Below are 16,018 nucleotides of genomic sequence, written 5' to 3'. Positions count from 1 at the left end.
TGCCTCCCATTTCTCTTGATCATCTTTGAGATGTTTCTACACCTTGATTGGAGTCCAGCTGTGGTATATTCAATTGATTAGACATGATTTGGAAAGGCACACACCTGTCTATATAAGGTCTCACAGCTGACAATGCATATCAGAGCAAAAACCAAGCCATGAGATCGAACGAACTGCCTGCAGAGCTCAGAGACAGGATTGTGTCGAGGCACAGATCTGGGGAAGCCTACAAAAAAATTCTGCTACATTGAAGGTTCCCAAGAGCACAGTGGCCTCCATAATTCTTAAATGGAAGAAGTTTGGAACAACCAGGACTCTTCCTAGAGCTGGCCGCCCGGCCAAGCTGAGCAATCGGGGGAGACGGGCCTTGGTAAGAGAGGTGACCAAGAACCCGATGGTCACTCTGGCTGAGCTCCAGAGATCCTGTGTGGAGATGGGAGAAACTTCCAGAAGGACAACCATCACTGCAACACTCCACCAATCTGGGCTATATGGCAGAGTGGCCAGACGGAAGTCTCTCCTCAGTGAAAGACACATGAAAGCCCGCTAGGAGTTTGCAAAAAAAGCACCTAAAGGACTCTCAGAATGTGGGAAACAAGATTCTGTGGTCTTATGAAACCAAGATTGAACTGTTTAGCTTCCGTCTGGCCACTCTGCCATAAAGCCCAGATCGGTGGAGTGTTGGTGATGGTTGTCCTTCTGGAAGTTTCTCCCATCTCCACACAGGATCTCTGGAGCTCATTCAGAGTGACCATCGGGTTCTTGGTCACCTCTCTTACCAAGGCCCTCTCCCCCGATTGCTCAGTTTGGCTGGGCAGCCAGCTCTAGGAAGAGACCTGGTTGTTCCAAACTTCTTCCATTTAAGAATTATGGAGGCCACTGTGCTCTTGGGAACCTTCAATGCAGCAGAGCTTTTTTGTAGGCTTCCCCAGATCTGTGCCTCGACACAATCTTGTCTCTGAGCTCTGCAGGCAGTTCCTTCGACCTCATGGCTTGGTTTTGCTCTGATGCGCATTGTCAGCTGTGAGACCTTATATAGACAGGTGTGTGCCTTTCCAAATCATGTCCAATCAATTGAATTTACCACAGGTGGACTCCAATCAAGGTGTAGAAACATCTCAAAGATGATCAAGAGAAATGGGAGGCACCTGAGCTAAATTTCAAGTGTCATAGCAAAGGGTATGAATACTTATGTCAATGTGATATTTCAGTTTTTTCTTTTTAATAAATTTGAAAAACTTTCTAAAATCCTGTTTTCTCTTTGTCATTATGGGGTATTGAGTGAAGATTGATGAGGGAAAAAAGGAATTTAAACGATTTCAGCATAAGGCTGCAACATAACAAAATGTGAAAACAGTGAAGGGGTCTGAATACTTTCTGAATGCAATGCAGGTGCAACTCCACCTGTATAATTTTTATGATAATTATGACGTCAAAGGTCACGTGGTTCGGCCGCCATCTTGGAAAAATCGAAATTTGCACCTCTATATCTCCAAAAGCGCTGAATAGAAAAAAATTGAGACGTGGCTCATTGGAAAGAACTCTCCATGGGGAATAAAATATGTTAATGATGATGTCATAGGTGCCTCCATTATGACATCATAATTCGACAAGTACAAAACTTCATCCAATCAAGATGAAATTCCTTGAGCATCATGTCGGCATAAACTGGGGGAGAAAAAAAATAATGATGTCATCGGTCACGTGGTTCGGCGCCATCTTGGAAATTCCGAAAAACTTTGCACCTCTATATCTTGGAAAGCGCTGAATCGAAAAAATTGAGACATGGCTCATTGTAAAGAACTCTCCATGAGGAATAAAATATGTTAATGATGATGTTATAGGTTTCTCCATTATGACGTCACAATTCGACAAGTACAAAACTTCATCCGATCATGATGAAATTTCTTGAGCATAATCTAGGAATAAATTTGTTTAGAAAAAAAAGTAATGATGACGTCATCGGTCACGTGGTTCGGCCGCCATATTTGTTTTAATACAAAAGCCTTAAAAACCACTGAAAATACATCCTGGCGAGGGTTTGCAATCTTTGATTGCTCTTTTTCTTGTTCTCTTTTGCCAAGTGTCCCTCCATGAGTGATTTTCCATCTGTCAGTTTGTCTGTATATCAGTCGCCTACAGGTTACAATTTTCAACCCATCTTCACGAAACCTCACCAAATGGTAGAGTTGGTCCAAAGCAAGAAGCCTATTGTTGTTGGGGTCAAAAGGTCAATAGGTCAACATAGGCCAAAGGTCCACAACTTTGTCAAATTTCTAAAATCCTCAATTTTCATCTGATTGACTTGAAATTTTAAGACGATTTGCAAATCTGGTCACTGAATTCAACCACCAAGTATTTTTGAGGTCATCATCGGCCAGCAACTTATTTTAGGGATTTCGCACGTATCGTGCTTTGCACGACATATTTCTTGTTTGTTTGTGTTTTTGTGTTTGTTTATTTTGACTTGTATACACTTGCAAACTGCTGGAGTTGAAAACTGGTGGTTTTGTGCAGGGGGAGTGCAGGGGGAGTGCAGGGGAAGATTTTTGGCAATAATTAAAAAAAAAACATAGTCCTGGGCGTTTCGCGAAGGGGAGGACCCCAAATTCCTCTTGGTATATGTGTATTGTATCGATCCTATTGCGGGTGTGTTTTCTAAGTCATACCAAAATACCCCTGTTTTGTGGAATACACTGTTCCGAAATTCTGTGGGAATTAACCTGTCAGTAATATAATCTTACTATAATTCACCAAATGTCTGTCTGTCCGTCTGTTCCCAGGTACCGCAAAAACTGCTGAACCGATCTTAACTAAATTTTGGGTGGGTAATTCTGGGACCCCCAGGAGTAAAATATGCTATATTGTTTTTACAATTTCCAATTTTTCCAATTTTCCAGTTTTTCGAAACACGATGGAATAATATTTACCGATATGAACAGTGATGTGGCTTTTATTGAAATTCTACAAATACTGTTTAGATTTTGATGATTTGCGTGTGATATGATTTAGCAGATGTTTATATGAATCGTTTAAAATTTTAAAAAATCCTTCAATTTCTGATATTTTTGCATTTTCATTTGGGCCTCCCAATTGAAGCCCCGCCCATAGGGCAGGTACCGTTGCTAGTGATTATAATAGCATCTCACTCTCGCTCGCACCCATCCTCTCACTCACTCACACCCAACCTCTCACTCTCACTCGCACCCAACCTCTCAGTCTCGCTCGCACCCATCCTCTCATTCTCACTCACACCCATCCTCTCACTCTTACTTGCACCCATCCTCTCACTCTCACTTGCACCCATCCTCTCACTCTCACATGCACCCATCCTCTCACTCTCACTCGCACCCATCCTCTCACTCTCACTCGCACCCATCCTCACTCTCGCTCGCACCCATCCTCTCACTCTCACTCGCACCAACCTCTCACTCGAACCCATCCTCTCACTCTCACTCACACCCAACCTCTCACTCTCACTCGCACCCAACCTCTCAGTCTCACTCACACCCATCCTCTCACTCATGCTCACACCCATCCTCCCACTCTCACTTGCACCCATCCTCTCACTCTCACTCGCACCCAACCTCTCTGTCTCGCACGCACCCAACCTCTCACTCTCACTCGCACCCAACCTCTCACTCTCACTTGCACCCAACCTCTCACTCGCACCCAACCTCTCACTCACACCCAACCTCTCACTCGCACCCAACCTCTCACTCGCACCCAACCTCTCACTCGCACCCAACCTCTCACTCGCACCCAACCTCTCACTCGCACCCAACCTCTCACTCGCACCCAACCTCTCACTCGCACCCAACCTCTCACTCGCACCCAACCTCTCACTCGCACCCAACCTCTCACTCACACCCAACCTCTCACTCGCACCCAACCTCTTACTCGCACCCAACCTCTCACTATCACCCAACTGCAATGTTTTGCTCTGGATCGAATGCATCATCTCACTTCCAGTTATGGGTTCCATCGCATTCGAATTCTCCCGTGCAGGATTCCTTGCTCATGCACTCAGGACCCCCCATCTCATGAACGTTTCTTCTCCTTCCGACTGACAAGTTTCATCTTATTTCCACCTGTGTACTCTTCGCTTTCACTTCCACTCAGATATTTGATCTCGCTCCCATTAAAATGTTTGTTCTTGCTCTCACTCATGTAATTGCTCCTGCCACCATTCATCATTTTGCCACCAATCATCATTTTGCCACCATTAATCATTTTGCCACCACTCATCATTTTGCCACCACTCATCATTTTGCCACCTCTCATCATTTTGTCTCCTCTCATCATTTTGTCTTCTCTCATCATTTTGCCACCATTAATCATTTTGCCACCATTCATCATTTTGCCACCACTCATCATTTTGCCACCATTCATCATTTTGCCACCATTCATCATTTTGCCACCATTCATCATTTTGCCACCATTCATCATTTTGCCACCACTCATCATTTTGCCACCATTCATCATTTTGCCACCATTCATCATTTTGCCACCACTCATCATTTTGTCTCCTCTCATCATTTTGCCACCATTAATCATTTTGCCACCACTCATCATTTTGCCACCTCTCATCATTTTGTCTCCTCTCATAATTTTGTTTCCTCTCATCATTTTGTTTCCTCTCATCATTTTGCCACCACTCATCATTTTGCCACCACTCATAATTTTGCCACCACTCATAATTTTGCCACCACTCATCAATTTGCCACCACTCATCATTTTGCCACCACTCATCATTTTGCCACCACTCATCATTTTGCCACCACTCATCATTTTGCCACCACTCATCATTTTGCCACCACTCATCCTTTTCCCACCATTCATCATTTTGCCACCTCTCATCATTTTGTCTCCTCCCATCATTTTGTCTCCTTTCATCATTTTGCCACCACTCATCATTTTGCCATCACTCATCATTTTGCCACCACTCATCATTTTGCCACCACTCATCATTTTGCCACCACTCATCATTTTGCCACCACTCATCATTTTGCCACCACTCATCATTTTGCCACCACTCATCATTTTGCCACCACTCATCATTTTGCCACCACTCATGAATTTGCCACCACTCATCAATTTGCCACCACTCATCAATTTGCCACCACTCATCATTTTGCCACCACTCATCATTTTGCCACCACTCATCATTTTGCCACCACTCATCATTTTGCCACCACTCATCATTTTGTCTCCTAAACGATCAATTGTACGCCTCCTCGGCCCCTATTTATGAGGTTCTTCTTACTCTCGCTCATAAGCCCTTCCTTATTTTCTTTGTTGCTTATCATCCTCCACTGGTATTGATGTAAATGTTAGCAAAGCCACGTGACCATAGCATAGCATTCCATTTTTGCATTAATGTGCTTCGTGATTCCAGCCTGTAGAGATTTCCTTTTCTCACTTCTAAACCATCTCCTGTTCTGGCAATTTCTCTCACTGTTGGGGTTTTTTCCCCCTCCCACATTCCTGCCTTGGCCTTCCTCGTGTTCTTATGCCATTCCATTAGTTCCTAGCGCCCTCTAGAGATGCAGGTTTATCTACATGAAGAACACTGAGAATCAAGTGGAGTAAGAGTTTGAAGGTTCAGATGAGACACATTGTTATTTGTTCTGTTCCTGAAATGGAAAATGAGGACGGTATCGCGGACAACCCGACAAAAGGAAATTTGTGTGACGTAATATGGATATGGACAGAGTGAAGGAGAACATGGAGAGGGCAAATTGAGTGAGAAATTGGTTTGAGTTGGTATCATAATTGAAACAGAAAATACAGGAATTTGACAACATCTGAGATAAGGTAGAGGAGGGTATATACACTACATGACCAAAAGTATGCGGACACCCCTTGTAATTAGTGGATTTGGCTATTTCAGCCACACCTATTGCTGACAGGTATATATAATCAAGCACACAGACACGCAATCTCCAAAGACAAACATTGGCAGTATAATGGGCCATACTGAAGAGCTCAGTGACTTTCAACGTGGCACCATCATAGGATGCCACCTTTCCAACAAGTCAGTTCGTCTAATTTCTTCCCTGCTAGAGCTGCCGCGGTCAACTGTAAGTGCTGTTATTGCGAAGTGGAAACGTCTAGGAGCAACAACAGCTCAGCCGCTAAGTGGTAGACCACGCAAGCTCACAGAACAGGACCGCCGAGTGCTGAAGCGCGTAACGCATACAAATCATCTGTCTTCGGTTGCAACACACAAGCCCACAGGCCGAAGATCACCATGTGCAATGCCAAGCGTCGGCTGGAGTGCTGTCAAGCTCGCCGCCATTGGACTCTGGAACAGTGGAAACACGTTCTCTGGAGTGATGAATCACACTTCACCCTCTGGCAGTCCGACGGACGAATCTGGGTTGGGCGGATGCCAGGAGAACGCTACCTGCCCAAATGCATAGTGCCAACTGTAAAGTTTGGTGGAGGAGGAATAATGGTCTGGGGCTGTTTTTCATGGTTCGGGCTCGGTTCCTTAGTTCCAGTGAAGGGAAATCTTAATGCTACAGCATACAATGACATTCTAGATGACTGTGTGCTTCCAACTTTGTGGCAACAGTTTGGGGAAGGTCCTTTCCTTTTTCAGCATGACAATGGCCCCGTGCACAAAGCGAGGTCCATACTGAAATGGTTTGTCGAGATCAGTGTGGAAGAACTTGACTGGCCTGCACAGAGCCCTGACCTCAATCCCATCGAACACCTTTGGGATGAATTGGAACGCCGACTGTGAGCCAGGCCTAATCGCCCAACATAAGTGCCCGACCTCACCAAAGGTCTTGTGGCGGAATAGAAGCAAATCCCCGCAGCAATGTTCCAACATCTTGTGGGAAGCCTTCCCAGAAGAGTGGAGACTGTCATAGCAGCAAGGGGGGGGGGGGGGTGTGGGGGGGTGGGGGACCAACTCCGTATTAATGCCCATGATTTTGGAATGAGATGTTCGATGATCGGGTGTCCACATACTTTTGGTCATGTAGTGTATTTTTATATATACTAGGGCATGCCCGTACTATATATAAGCTAGGACGTGCCCGTACGTGGGTGCCCGTTCCTTGCCAAAAAAAAAAAAAAAAAAAATTTGTGTAGGGGTGTGTGTGTGTAAACATCCTAGGGCGTGCCCGTACGTGGGTGCAAAAAAACATGCGTGCAAACAACAACAACAAAAAAAAACTTTGAAACCATGTGGCAGTAACGACCACAGAACCCCCCCCCCCTCTATTTACATGAATGGTTTGGTCCATTCGCAACGACCACAGAACCCCCCCCTCTATTTACATGCAATGGTTTGGTCCATTCGCAACGCCAAAGCGAACGGCGAACGGCTAAATCGCCATAGCTCGGTAAGTACTTGTCCGATTAATTTCAAACCTTGAAAAGGCACATCCTCGGGTCCCCAGCAATATACCTGGCAAGTTTAAAGTATATCGGACCCGTGGTTGTCGAGAAACAGCGGTCACAGACAAACAAACAAACGTACAAACGTACAAACGTACAAACAAACACACAGAGATTACTGGAATTATAGATATATATATATATATATACAGACTTGGCATTTAATATGGAATATTTTTTTTTTCTTGACTTGGGTTTACTTTCTGAACTCGGTATATCAATCTGGTGAGTTGCTTTTACGCTTCGGTGATTTCTTTGTTAAAAGAACCATGTCACTGATTGTCTGTCGCAGCAAGAAGTCAATAACAAGATTATATCACAGGTGGCGTGACAAAATGTACGGACAGGTACATTTGACGATTGGCTTCACAATCGGGTATATAAGGGTTGTTGCGTTCTGTATTAGTGGAAAACAACTGCTGCACGTCCACAAAAGTTATTGCCGCTTCCCCTGGAGATGGTCCGTCAACTCGACAATGCTGTTTGTCATTTAGTGGTGGCTTTACGAAATTCCGGCATGAAACAGCGTGCTATTGCTCGGCAGTATGGCATCACTCAAGGTCAGGTGTCAAAGATCCTGAAACGAAATGCTCAGAGGGGTGTCCCTACTCCAATACCGAGGTCAGGACGTCCCCGCAGAACCACAAGGAGGGATGATCGCCAGCTGCACCGGTTAGTCCGCAATGGCCGTACCAAGTCAGCTAATCGGCTTAGGGCTGAGTGGCAGCAACTGACAAATGTGCCTGTATCCAGAAGGCTAGTCAACCAACGACTGGTTCAAGCAGGCTATCGTGCCAGGCGTCCCCTGAGAAAGCCACGTCTGACCAGACAACACCACCAGCGCCGATTGCAGTGGGCCAGAGAGCACCATCAATGGCAGCCAGGACACTGGAATCACGTGATCTTCAGTGACAAGTCTAGATTTCTGGTCTATCGTCAATATGGCCGCGTCCGAATGCGCAGACAAGTGCATGAAGCCTACAAGGAAGATTGTATAGTGCCAAGAGTCCAAGCTGGAGGTGGTGGGGTGACCGTTTGGGCTGCTTTTCATGCAGGGGGCAAAACTGACCTGGTTGTTCTGAATGGAAACCTGAACCAGTTCAAGTACAGGGCCATTCTGGAAGAAACATTGCTTCCATTTGCTCGTGCAGCCTTTCGAGGAAACTTTGTCTTCCAAGATGACAATGCACGGCCTCATCGTGCTCGCATGATCCAACACTTTCTTGCTGACCGTGGTGTACAGCATATGGAATGGCCTGCCATGTCCCCGGATATGAATCCGATAGAGAACTTGTGGACAGAATTAACGCGTCAAATCGACAACTTGGACCAGCAGCCGACCTCTGTGCGTGAATTGCAGCAGGCTATTGTCACTGCATGGCAAGCGATTCCTGTCCAAACCTTGGCAAATCTCAGGAACAGCATGCTTCAACGTGTACGTGCTCTCCTGAATGCTCGTGGGGGTTACACGAAGTACTGAACTGTAATTTTACTGTCCGTAATCCCAGTCATAATTTAACATTTGTTTTTGTTAAAAAAATTTTTTGTCTAATGTGCAAAATATTGAGATACTTCTGGAAAACGCACAGAAGTTTAACACAGTACTGTCCGTGAATTGTGTTCGATATCAGTTTACATCATTTTCAAGGATCAATTTATTTGCTTCGAAATGTCAACTGTGGTTTTTGTTTCTTTTAAAGGTAACATTAACAAAATCTAGAATAATTTCAACATAATTCCAATGAACTTTTGGTTCTAAGTCATCCTGAAAAGTAAGTTCACCCCCACAAAAAAAATATTCCATATTAAATGCCAAGTCTGTATATATATATATATATATATATATATATATATATATATATATATATATATATATATATATATATATATATATATATATAACCAGTGGGACACTTGCACAATGCAAGCAACCAACTACTCCGCTGCATCCATGTGTACACACCTAACAGGTATAAGGTATATATATTTGATGCATTGTGAGGGAAATTTATATTCAACAGCACGAGGCAAAATGATATGCACGTAAAAACATGGCAAGTCATGTGACCCTTCTGCCAAGCCAAGCTTTGTAACGATCATGCCCTGGGTCTTTGTCACGGTATGGGCCTCGGTCTCTGGTATGAAGTACATGTGGAATCTATCCGAGTGATGTAACCACTACGTTCGATGTATTATATAATTATAAGCAATGAACATATTTTTGCTTCAATCGCTCCGCACGTTAATATTTAATCGTTAATATTCCATATATTTTGGTAGAGGGGGCCAGAGGTTTCGGACTATTTTCTTTTTAAAAAGTCGACAGGGACCACACCAGAAAAGGGTTGGGAGTTCTGGGAAGGGGCGAATGGAGGTGTGGGAGCAGATGAGGGTGTGAGGGTCTTGGGAGCACAGGGTGATGGTCTGTGGAGGGGGAGAGTATCTGGGAGGGGATGAAGGGTCTGGGATGGGTTGGAAGTTCTGGGAAGGGGTGAGTGGAGGTGTGGGGGCGGATGAGGGTGTGAGGGCCGGGGAGCACAGGGTGATGGTCTGGGGAGATAGTTGAGTATCTGGGAGGGGATGAAGAGTCAGGGATGGGTTGGAAGTTCTGGGAAGGGGCGAATTGAGGTGTGGGGGTGGACGAGGGTGTGAGGATCTTGGGAGCACAGGATGATAGTCTGTGGAGGGGGTTGAGGGTTTGAGAAGAGATGAAGAGTCAGGGTTGGGTTGGAAGTTCTGGGAAGGGGCGAGTGGAGGTGTGGGGGCAGATGAGGGTGTGAGGGTCCGGAAGCACAGGGTGATGGTCTGTGGAGGGGGAGAGTATCTGGGAGGGGATGAAGGGTCTGGCATGGGTTGGAAGTTCTGGGAAGGGGCGAGTGTAGGTGTGGGGGCGGATGAGGGTGTGAGGGTCCGGGAGCACAGGGTGATGGTCTGTGGAGGGTGTTGAGTATCTGGGAGGGGATGTAGAGTCTGGGAGGGGTAGGAATATCTGGGAGGGGTGTGGTGGGGGGTATTGGGTGAGAAGGGTCTGTGAAGAGGGTTACCCCCCCTCCCCCGGTAAGGAAATTTTGTAATCCAATATGAACTGAGGCTGTGATCTCTTTGTTGTTAAGAAATGCGATTTTAATTTTTCAAGTTCTTTCAATCAGGGCAAGAGTAAAAAGCATCCCTTTTTTATCGTGGTATTTTACCATGGACTTCCAGCTAATCATGGAATTATTCTACCCTGAAATGTGTCCCATCTTTTTACCACACCCTGTACCTCGCATTCTTTTGACCAATCGCCATCCTCGACCTTCCTCCCAACTACGAGTACATCGCATGTTTTGAGCAATTCTTGTTGATTAGTTCCTCATTGCACAAAATTGATTTCTGGCCTCACCTTAAGAGGATTTCCATGAGAGGTGAGGATGAAGGTTGGATCGAGGTGATGCACATGTATATGGAGAGCAGGATGGTAAAAGGTCGGAGAATTGCAAATGAAAATGTAATAATGGAGTTTGGTTCGATTGAAAGGGTCTAATAATGATGGTATCTCGGGAAAAGTGAAATTGTGAAGATCAAGGTGCTTGAAAGTGAGCGCATACACTGGATAGTGACAAGAGGATGGAAGAAGGATTGTAGGTGTGTCAATAATGAGCATACATTTTGGAATGCAAGTGGAAAAGTAAGGAAGCGCGTGTGAGCGAAATCAAGTGACAAAAGGCTCGTTTTGAAGTGTCCCCAGGAGTGCAGCACCACAGTGGGCCTTTGGAGACGGCAAATCTCCATGACAGCACCGGCACCGTACCACCCATGAGGGAGAAGCCTCTTTTGAAGATCGGTGGGGGTCGATGCTCCCTGCGGCTCACTGGCCCCTTCCCCTTTGGGGGCTTCCCAGTCAGAGGGGTCATCATTGGTCTTTCATCCTCAGCTCTGAGGTCTTCAGATGTACTTGGGAGGGAGTGACGATGTTCGGTCAGAGGACGAGGTGCCAGTTGATATGAAGTGTTGTATGAAAGGGATGGGTCGCTTACACCACTAAAAACACCTTAGGCCAGTTTAAGTTTTCTATACGTTAACCCTAAGACCGGGTGTGATGTTCATCCTCTAAAATGTACCACACTCTTGACTGTTTTTGAGATTATGATGTTCTATTCGTGATTTATCATTTTTACCTTTGCCACCAAAGTAGGATGGAGCTTATGTTTTCACCCCTGTCTGTTTGTTTGTCTGTGAACAAAATATCTCAAAAAGTTGTAAACGGATTCCGACGAAATTTGGCCGAGATGTTGCATATGTGACAAGGACAAAATGATTCGATTTTGGTGAAGATCCGGATTCGGATCCAGCTACTAGAATTTTAAGTGATTCTTCACCATTGGGAGATGGGGCCAAAAATGATACATAGCTGAATATCTCAAAACGTTATGGACGGATGATTTTGATTGAATGTGATTTTGTATTGTGATTTTCTAGTCTACTCTAGGATACAAAACGTAAACTGTGCACCTGGCGGAGTTATGCTCTCCACTGAGTGCCTTTCTAGTAATTTTTATTTTTCATCAACATATTTTATCCTTTTTTGTCTAACTTTCCCATTTAATTTCACTTGATATATGACGTATTGTTTTCCGTGTGTCCCCTTTTGTACTTTCCTGCTGCCATTTTTCTCATCCATTCCTCCGTGTTCTTTTTTTTTTTTCCAGACAATGATGATGATCCACATCTATCCTGGGTTGGGTCTTCACCATCTAGTAAAGACCTTGCCTCACCTTGTCTACCTGATGGCACTGATGGTGGCCCAGGAGATGATGAAGGCGATGAAGAAGGGGGCTCTGGCCTCCCTTATGCCTGCCAGTTTTGTGAGAAATCCTTTAGCAGGTTGAGCTACCTGAAACGTCATGAGCAGAGTCATGGAGACAAGCTCCCCTTCAAATGTCCCTTTTGTTGCCGCCTGTTTAAACATAAGCGAAGCCGTGATCGACACACAAAGCTTCACACGGGTGACCGCAAGTACCACTGCCCTGAGTGCCATGCGGCCTTCTCCCGGAGTGACCACCTTAAGATTCACCTTAAAACACACAGTGCATCCAAACCATTTCGTTGCGTCATTTGTAAACGTGGTTTTTCCTCCACTAGTTCCTTACATGGCCACATGCAGGTGCACGAGAAAGGAAAGGATGGCGTCGGTGGACATACCGATAGTGGAGTGCCCAGTGGAAAGTCGAAACGAGAAGAAGGCGACGCAGGCTTTGAGACTTGTGATGAAGATGTGAGTGGAACAGCAGTGATGCAGCAAATTGAGGGTGGATGTAGAACTCCAAAAGGAGCACCTCTATCCTGCCCACATTGTGCGCTCTCCTTTCCGGATGACAGGGCGCTAATAAAACATTTGGAGCAATCGCGGGCTTGTGATAAACCCGGCCGCTGCCCTGTATGTCCAGAAAGCTTCACATCTGTGGAAGAGCTGTATAACCATCTCGAGGGTCACCAACGACCAGAATCTAGCAATCACAGCAATAGCCCTGGGCCAGCACCAGGTGAGCAATCTTCAGTTGTTAGCTCCACACCCGAGTCGAACGGCTCTGCAGATCGTGTCTCAACTCCGGAATCTGGCCCTGCACTCAACAAGCCAACACATAAAAAACTGACTGTTGCTTTTGGAAAAAAATACGCGAGTTCTTTAAAATCCTCCAAGTTTGCATTTAGCTGTCCTTATTGCCCCAAGCTTGACTTCAGTAGTTTAGCTGTTCTGGAGATCCACCTGCGCACCATTCACCCCGACAAGGGACCTCTTACACATCCGCATTCTTGTCATGTCTGTCTCGAGAATTTCCCATCCCTTTATGCACTCTCCGACCACATCCGGCAGACTCACGATGTCCCCATCGTTGATGGTGCTCCACTTAGTTTGGCCCCCAGTTTACCTCTCGGCCTGCACTGCAACTACTGCCCAGAGACTTTTTCTGAGCTGAACGGTTTGCAGGAACATATCCGTGTAATCCATTGTTTCCCAGGCGCTACCACGAAGGACAGCAATACATTTTTTTGCCCACAATGTTTGATGGGATTTTTGACAGATATTTCTCTCAAAGACCACATGAAGCAAGCCCATTGCCTTATGATGGATGGCGGGGGTATCGGAAGTACTACCCCTGCGACAGGGGCCGGAGGTACTGGGTTTGAATCCCCAGGCAGGACCGGTGGACCCTCAGAACCCATAGTGGAAGTGTATTCATGTCCCTACTGTACAAACTCGCCGATCTTCAGCTCCCTTCTCAAGCTGACTAAACACATCAAGGATAATCACAAAAATGTCCCTCTGGCCGCAGGTAGTGCCAGCGGTAGCAGCAGTCACCATGGACGGCGTAACAGTAGCCGGGACCTCAGCCCGATGTCAGTTGACCTCGAAATGCCATCTCCGAAACGGCCACGGCGTTCTGGAGATTCTCTTCTAGCCACTTCAACATCCGCTCAATCGTCTGGGCAGTGTGAGTTTCCTTGCAATCAGTGTGACCTTCGCTTTCCGTCTTTCGAACTTTTTCAGGGCCACCTTAAGGCTCATCTTGACCAGTTGCTGCGCAAGCAAAGTTGCCCCCAATGTCGTGAAGACTTCCCCAATGCGGATGCTCTTCTTCGACATGTTTCGAGTCACTTCACTTCGGTCTCCACACACTTTGGTTGCGAGAGCTGTGACCGCCAGTTCCCCGCCGTCGACGACCTTCAGAAGCACCTGATGGACATGCACACTGTGGTTTTTTATCGCTGCACACTGTGCCAAGAAGTTTTTGACTCGAAGGTTTCGATGCAGATACACATGGCGGTAAAGCATAGTCATGAGCGAAAAATTTATCGCTGCACGGCATGCCGTTGGGACTTTCACCGTGACACGGAGTTACAGGCACATGTCCGACGGAGTCATCTTGGCCAACCAGGAAAGGCTCACAGGTGTATATTTTGTGGAGATGCATTCGCCACGGAAGTGGAACTGCAGTGTCACATCACAACACATTCAAAGAAGTTTCACTGTCGCTTCTGCTGTCAGGCCTTCCATGCACTCCCCCAGCTTGAGCGGCACCTACGCGAACGGCATTGTGTTTTTGAAGCCGACGGGCCTCGTTCCAGCCCGGCTAATAGTGCGCCACCCCCTCAGACCAAGCAAGAGGACGTCGAGAGCCAGATGGTACGAGGCACGTTGGCATCAGGGCAGGAGCCAGTGGGAAACTGTCAGGATAATGGCAATGGTGGCACAGGTGGTGTAATGGGCGATGAAGATGTTGATACTTCTGAGCCGATGTATGGCTGTGACATTTGTGGTGCGGCATATACGATGGAGAACCTGCTCCAGAATCACCGTCTCCGAGACCACAACATTCAGCCTGGTGATGGAGTCGGTAGTAAGAGCAAGGCTGAAATCATGAAGGGAAGTCACAAGTGTTCGATCTGTGCACGAACTTTTTTTTCAGAAGGTGGTCTTCGGGAGCACATGCAGACTCACCGTGGTGGGCCTGCAAAGCACTATATGTGTCCCATTTGTGGAGAGAGGTTTCCATCGCTTCTTACCCTTACCGAACACAAGGTCACCCACAGCAGAAGCTTGGCCACGGGTAGCTGCAGAGTATGCCGGCTGCCTCTTCATAGTGAAGATGACTTTCTCGAGCACTGCCAGCTACACCCTGATCTTCGGAACTCGCTGACTGGGTTCCGCTGCGTTGTTTGTATGCAGACCGTCACTTCCACTCTTGAACTCAAGATCCACGGGACGTTTCACATGCAAAAGGCTCCGTCGGCTCCTATATCTGCAGATGAGGGAGAGACCGGCTCTCCGGGCCTCGATTCCACCGATGGTCTCACGCCCACACTTGCTGTCGTGTCGATACCACCACCTGTTCAACCTTCTCCGTCAAATGCCCTTGCAGCTAATGGTTCAAGGCCATACAAATGTGCATCCTGCTTGAAAGAATTGCATTCCAAGCAGGACATCATGCGTCTTGAGCTCAATGGGATGCCGTACGGTCTTTGTGCTGGATGTGTGGTGCGCAGTGCTTGTGTGGACTCACCTCGCCATCCATCACCCGGTGCAGCTGTCCCTTCGCTGCAGGAGGAGGGCACCACCACCATTGGCGGTGGCGTGGTCGCACCTAGCTCTCGTCCTCGATGTTTACTCTGCTCGGTGAAATTTGAGACACTCGAGGAATTGGAGCAACACCTTCAGCTGGATCACCATGATGCTGCCATACCTGGAGAGGGACCTGGCCGCAGGAAAACCTCTCCCAAGACCAATCAACATTCAAGGGTGAGGCTTAAAAATTGAAGAGGCCTCCCCCTCCCTTTCCACTCACCTTCCATTTTCCCCAAACACACTACTCCCATATCTTACTTCCTCTCTCATCTCCTTCCACCTTTCCCTAATATACTTTCTCTTCAATCATCCTTCCTTCTCTTTAAAAAAAATTTTTTCTCACTTTATACCCCCTCCTCCCACTCCCATCCCTTTTTCCCAATCATGTGTATGTAATAAATGAATGTACCATAAGCACATAAAATTTTCTACATTTTGGCTCTGCATGTCACACTGATTGACATGTGCATTTTATTTCGTATGTGACAATGTAGCAAAATC

At 46.4% G+C, this 16,018-nt stretch overlaps 1 protein-coding gene across 4 annotated transcripts in view; it reads left to right on the top strand.

The window, feature by feature from the left end:
- ZNF423 (zinc finger protein 423) overlaps positions 1-16,018 on the top strand; it is a 348,147-nt gene that overhangs the window by 118,384 nt on the left and 213,745 nt on the right. For all 4 annotated transcript variants that reach the window (XM_068115290.2, XM_068115292.2, XM_068115291.2 and 1 more), the window contains one exon: positions 12,102-15,691. In XM_068115290.2, coding sequence (XP_067971391.1) covers positions 12,102-15,691 — 3,590 coding nt within the window. The remainder of the gene's footprint in view (positions 1-12,101; positions 15,692-16,018) is intronic.

This window comes from Myxine glutinosa, chromosome 5, assembly GCF_964187855.1.
Source record: "Myxine glutinosa chromosome 5, kmMyxGlut1.1, whole genome shotgun sequence".
NCBI lineage: Eukaryota > Metazoa > Chordata > Myxini > Myxiniformes > Myxinidae > Myxine > Myxine glutinosa.
The sequence above is the reverse complement of the archived record's forward strand: the minus strand, read 5'-3'. Positions and strand labels throughout refer to the sequence as shown.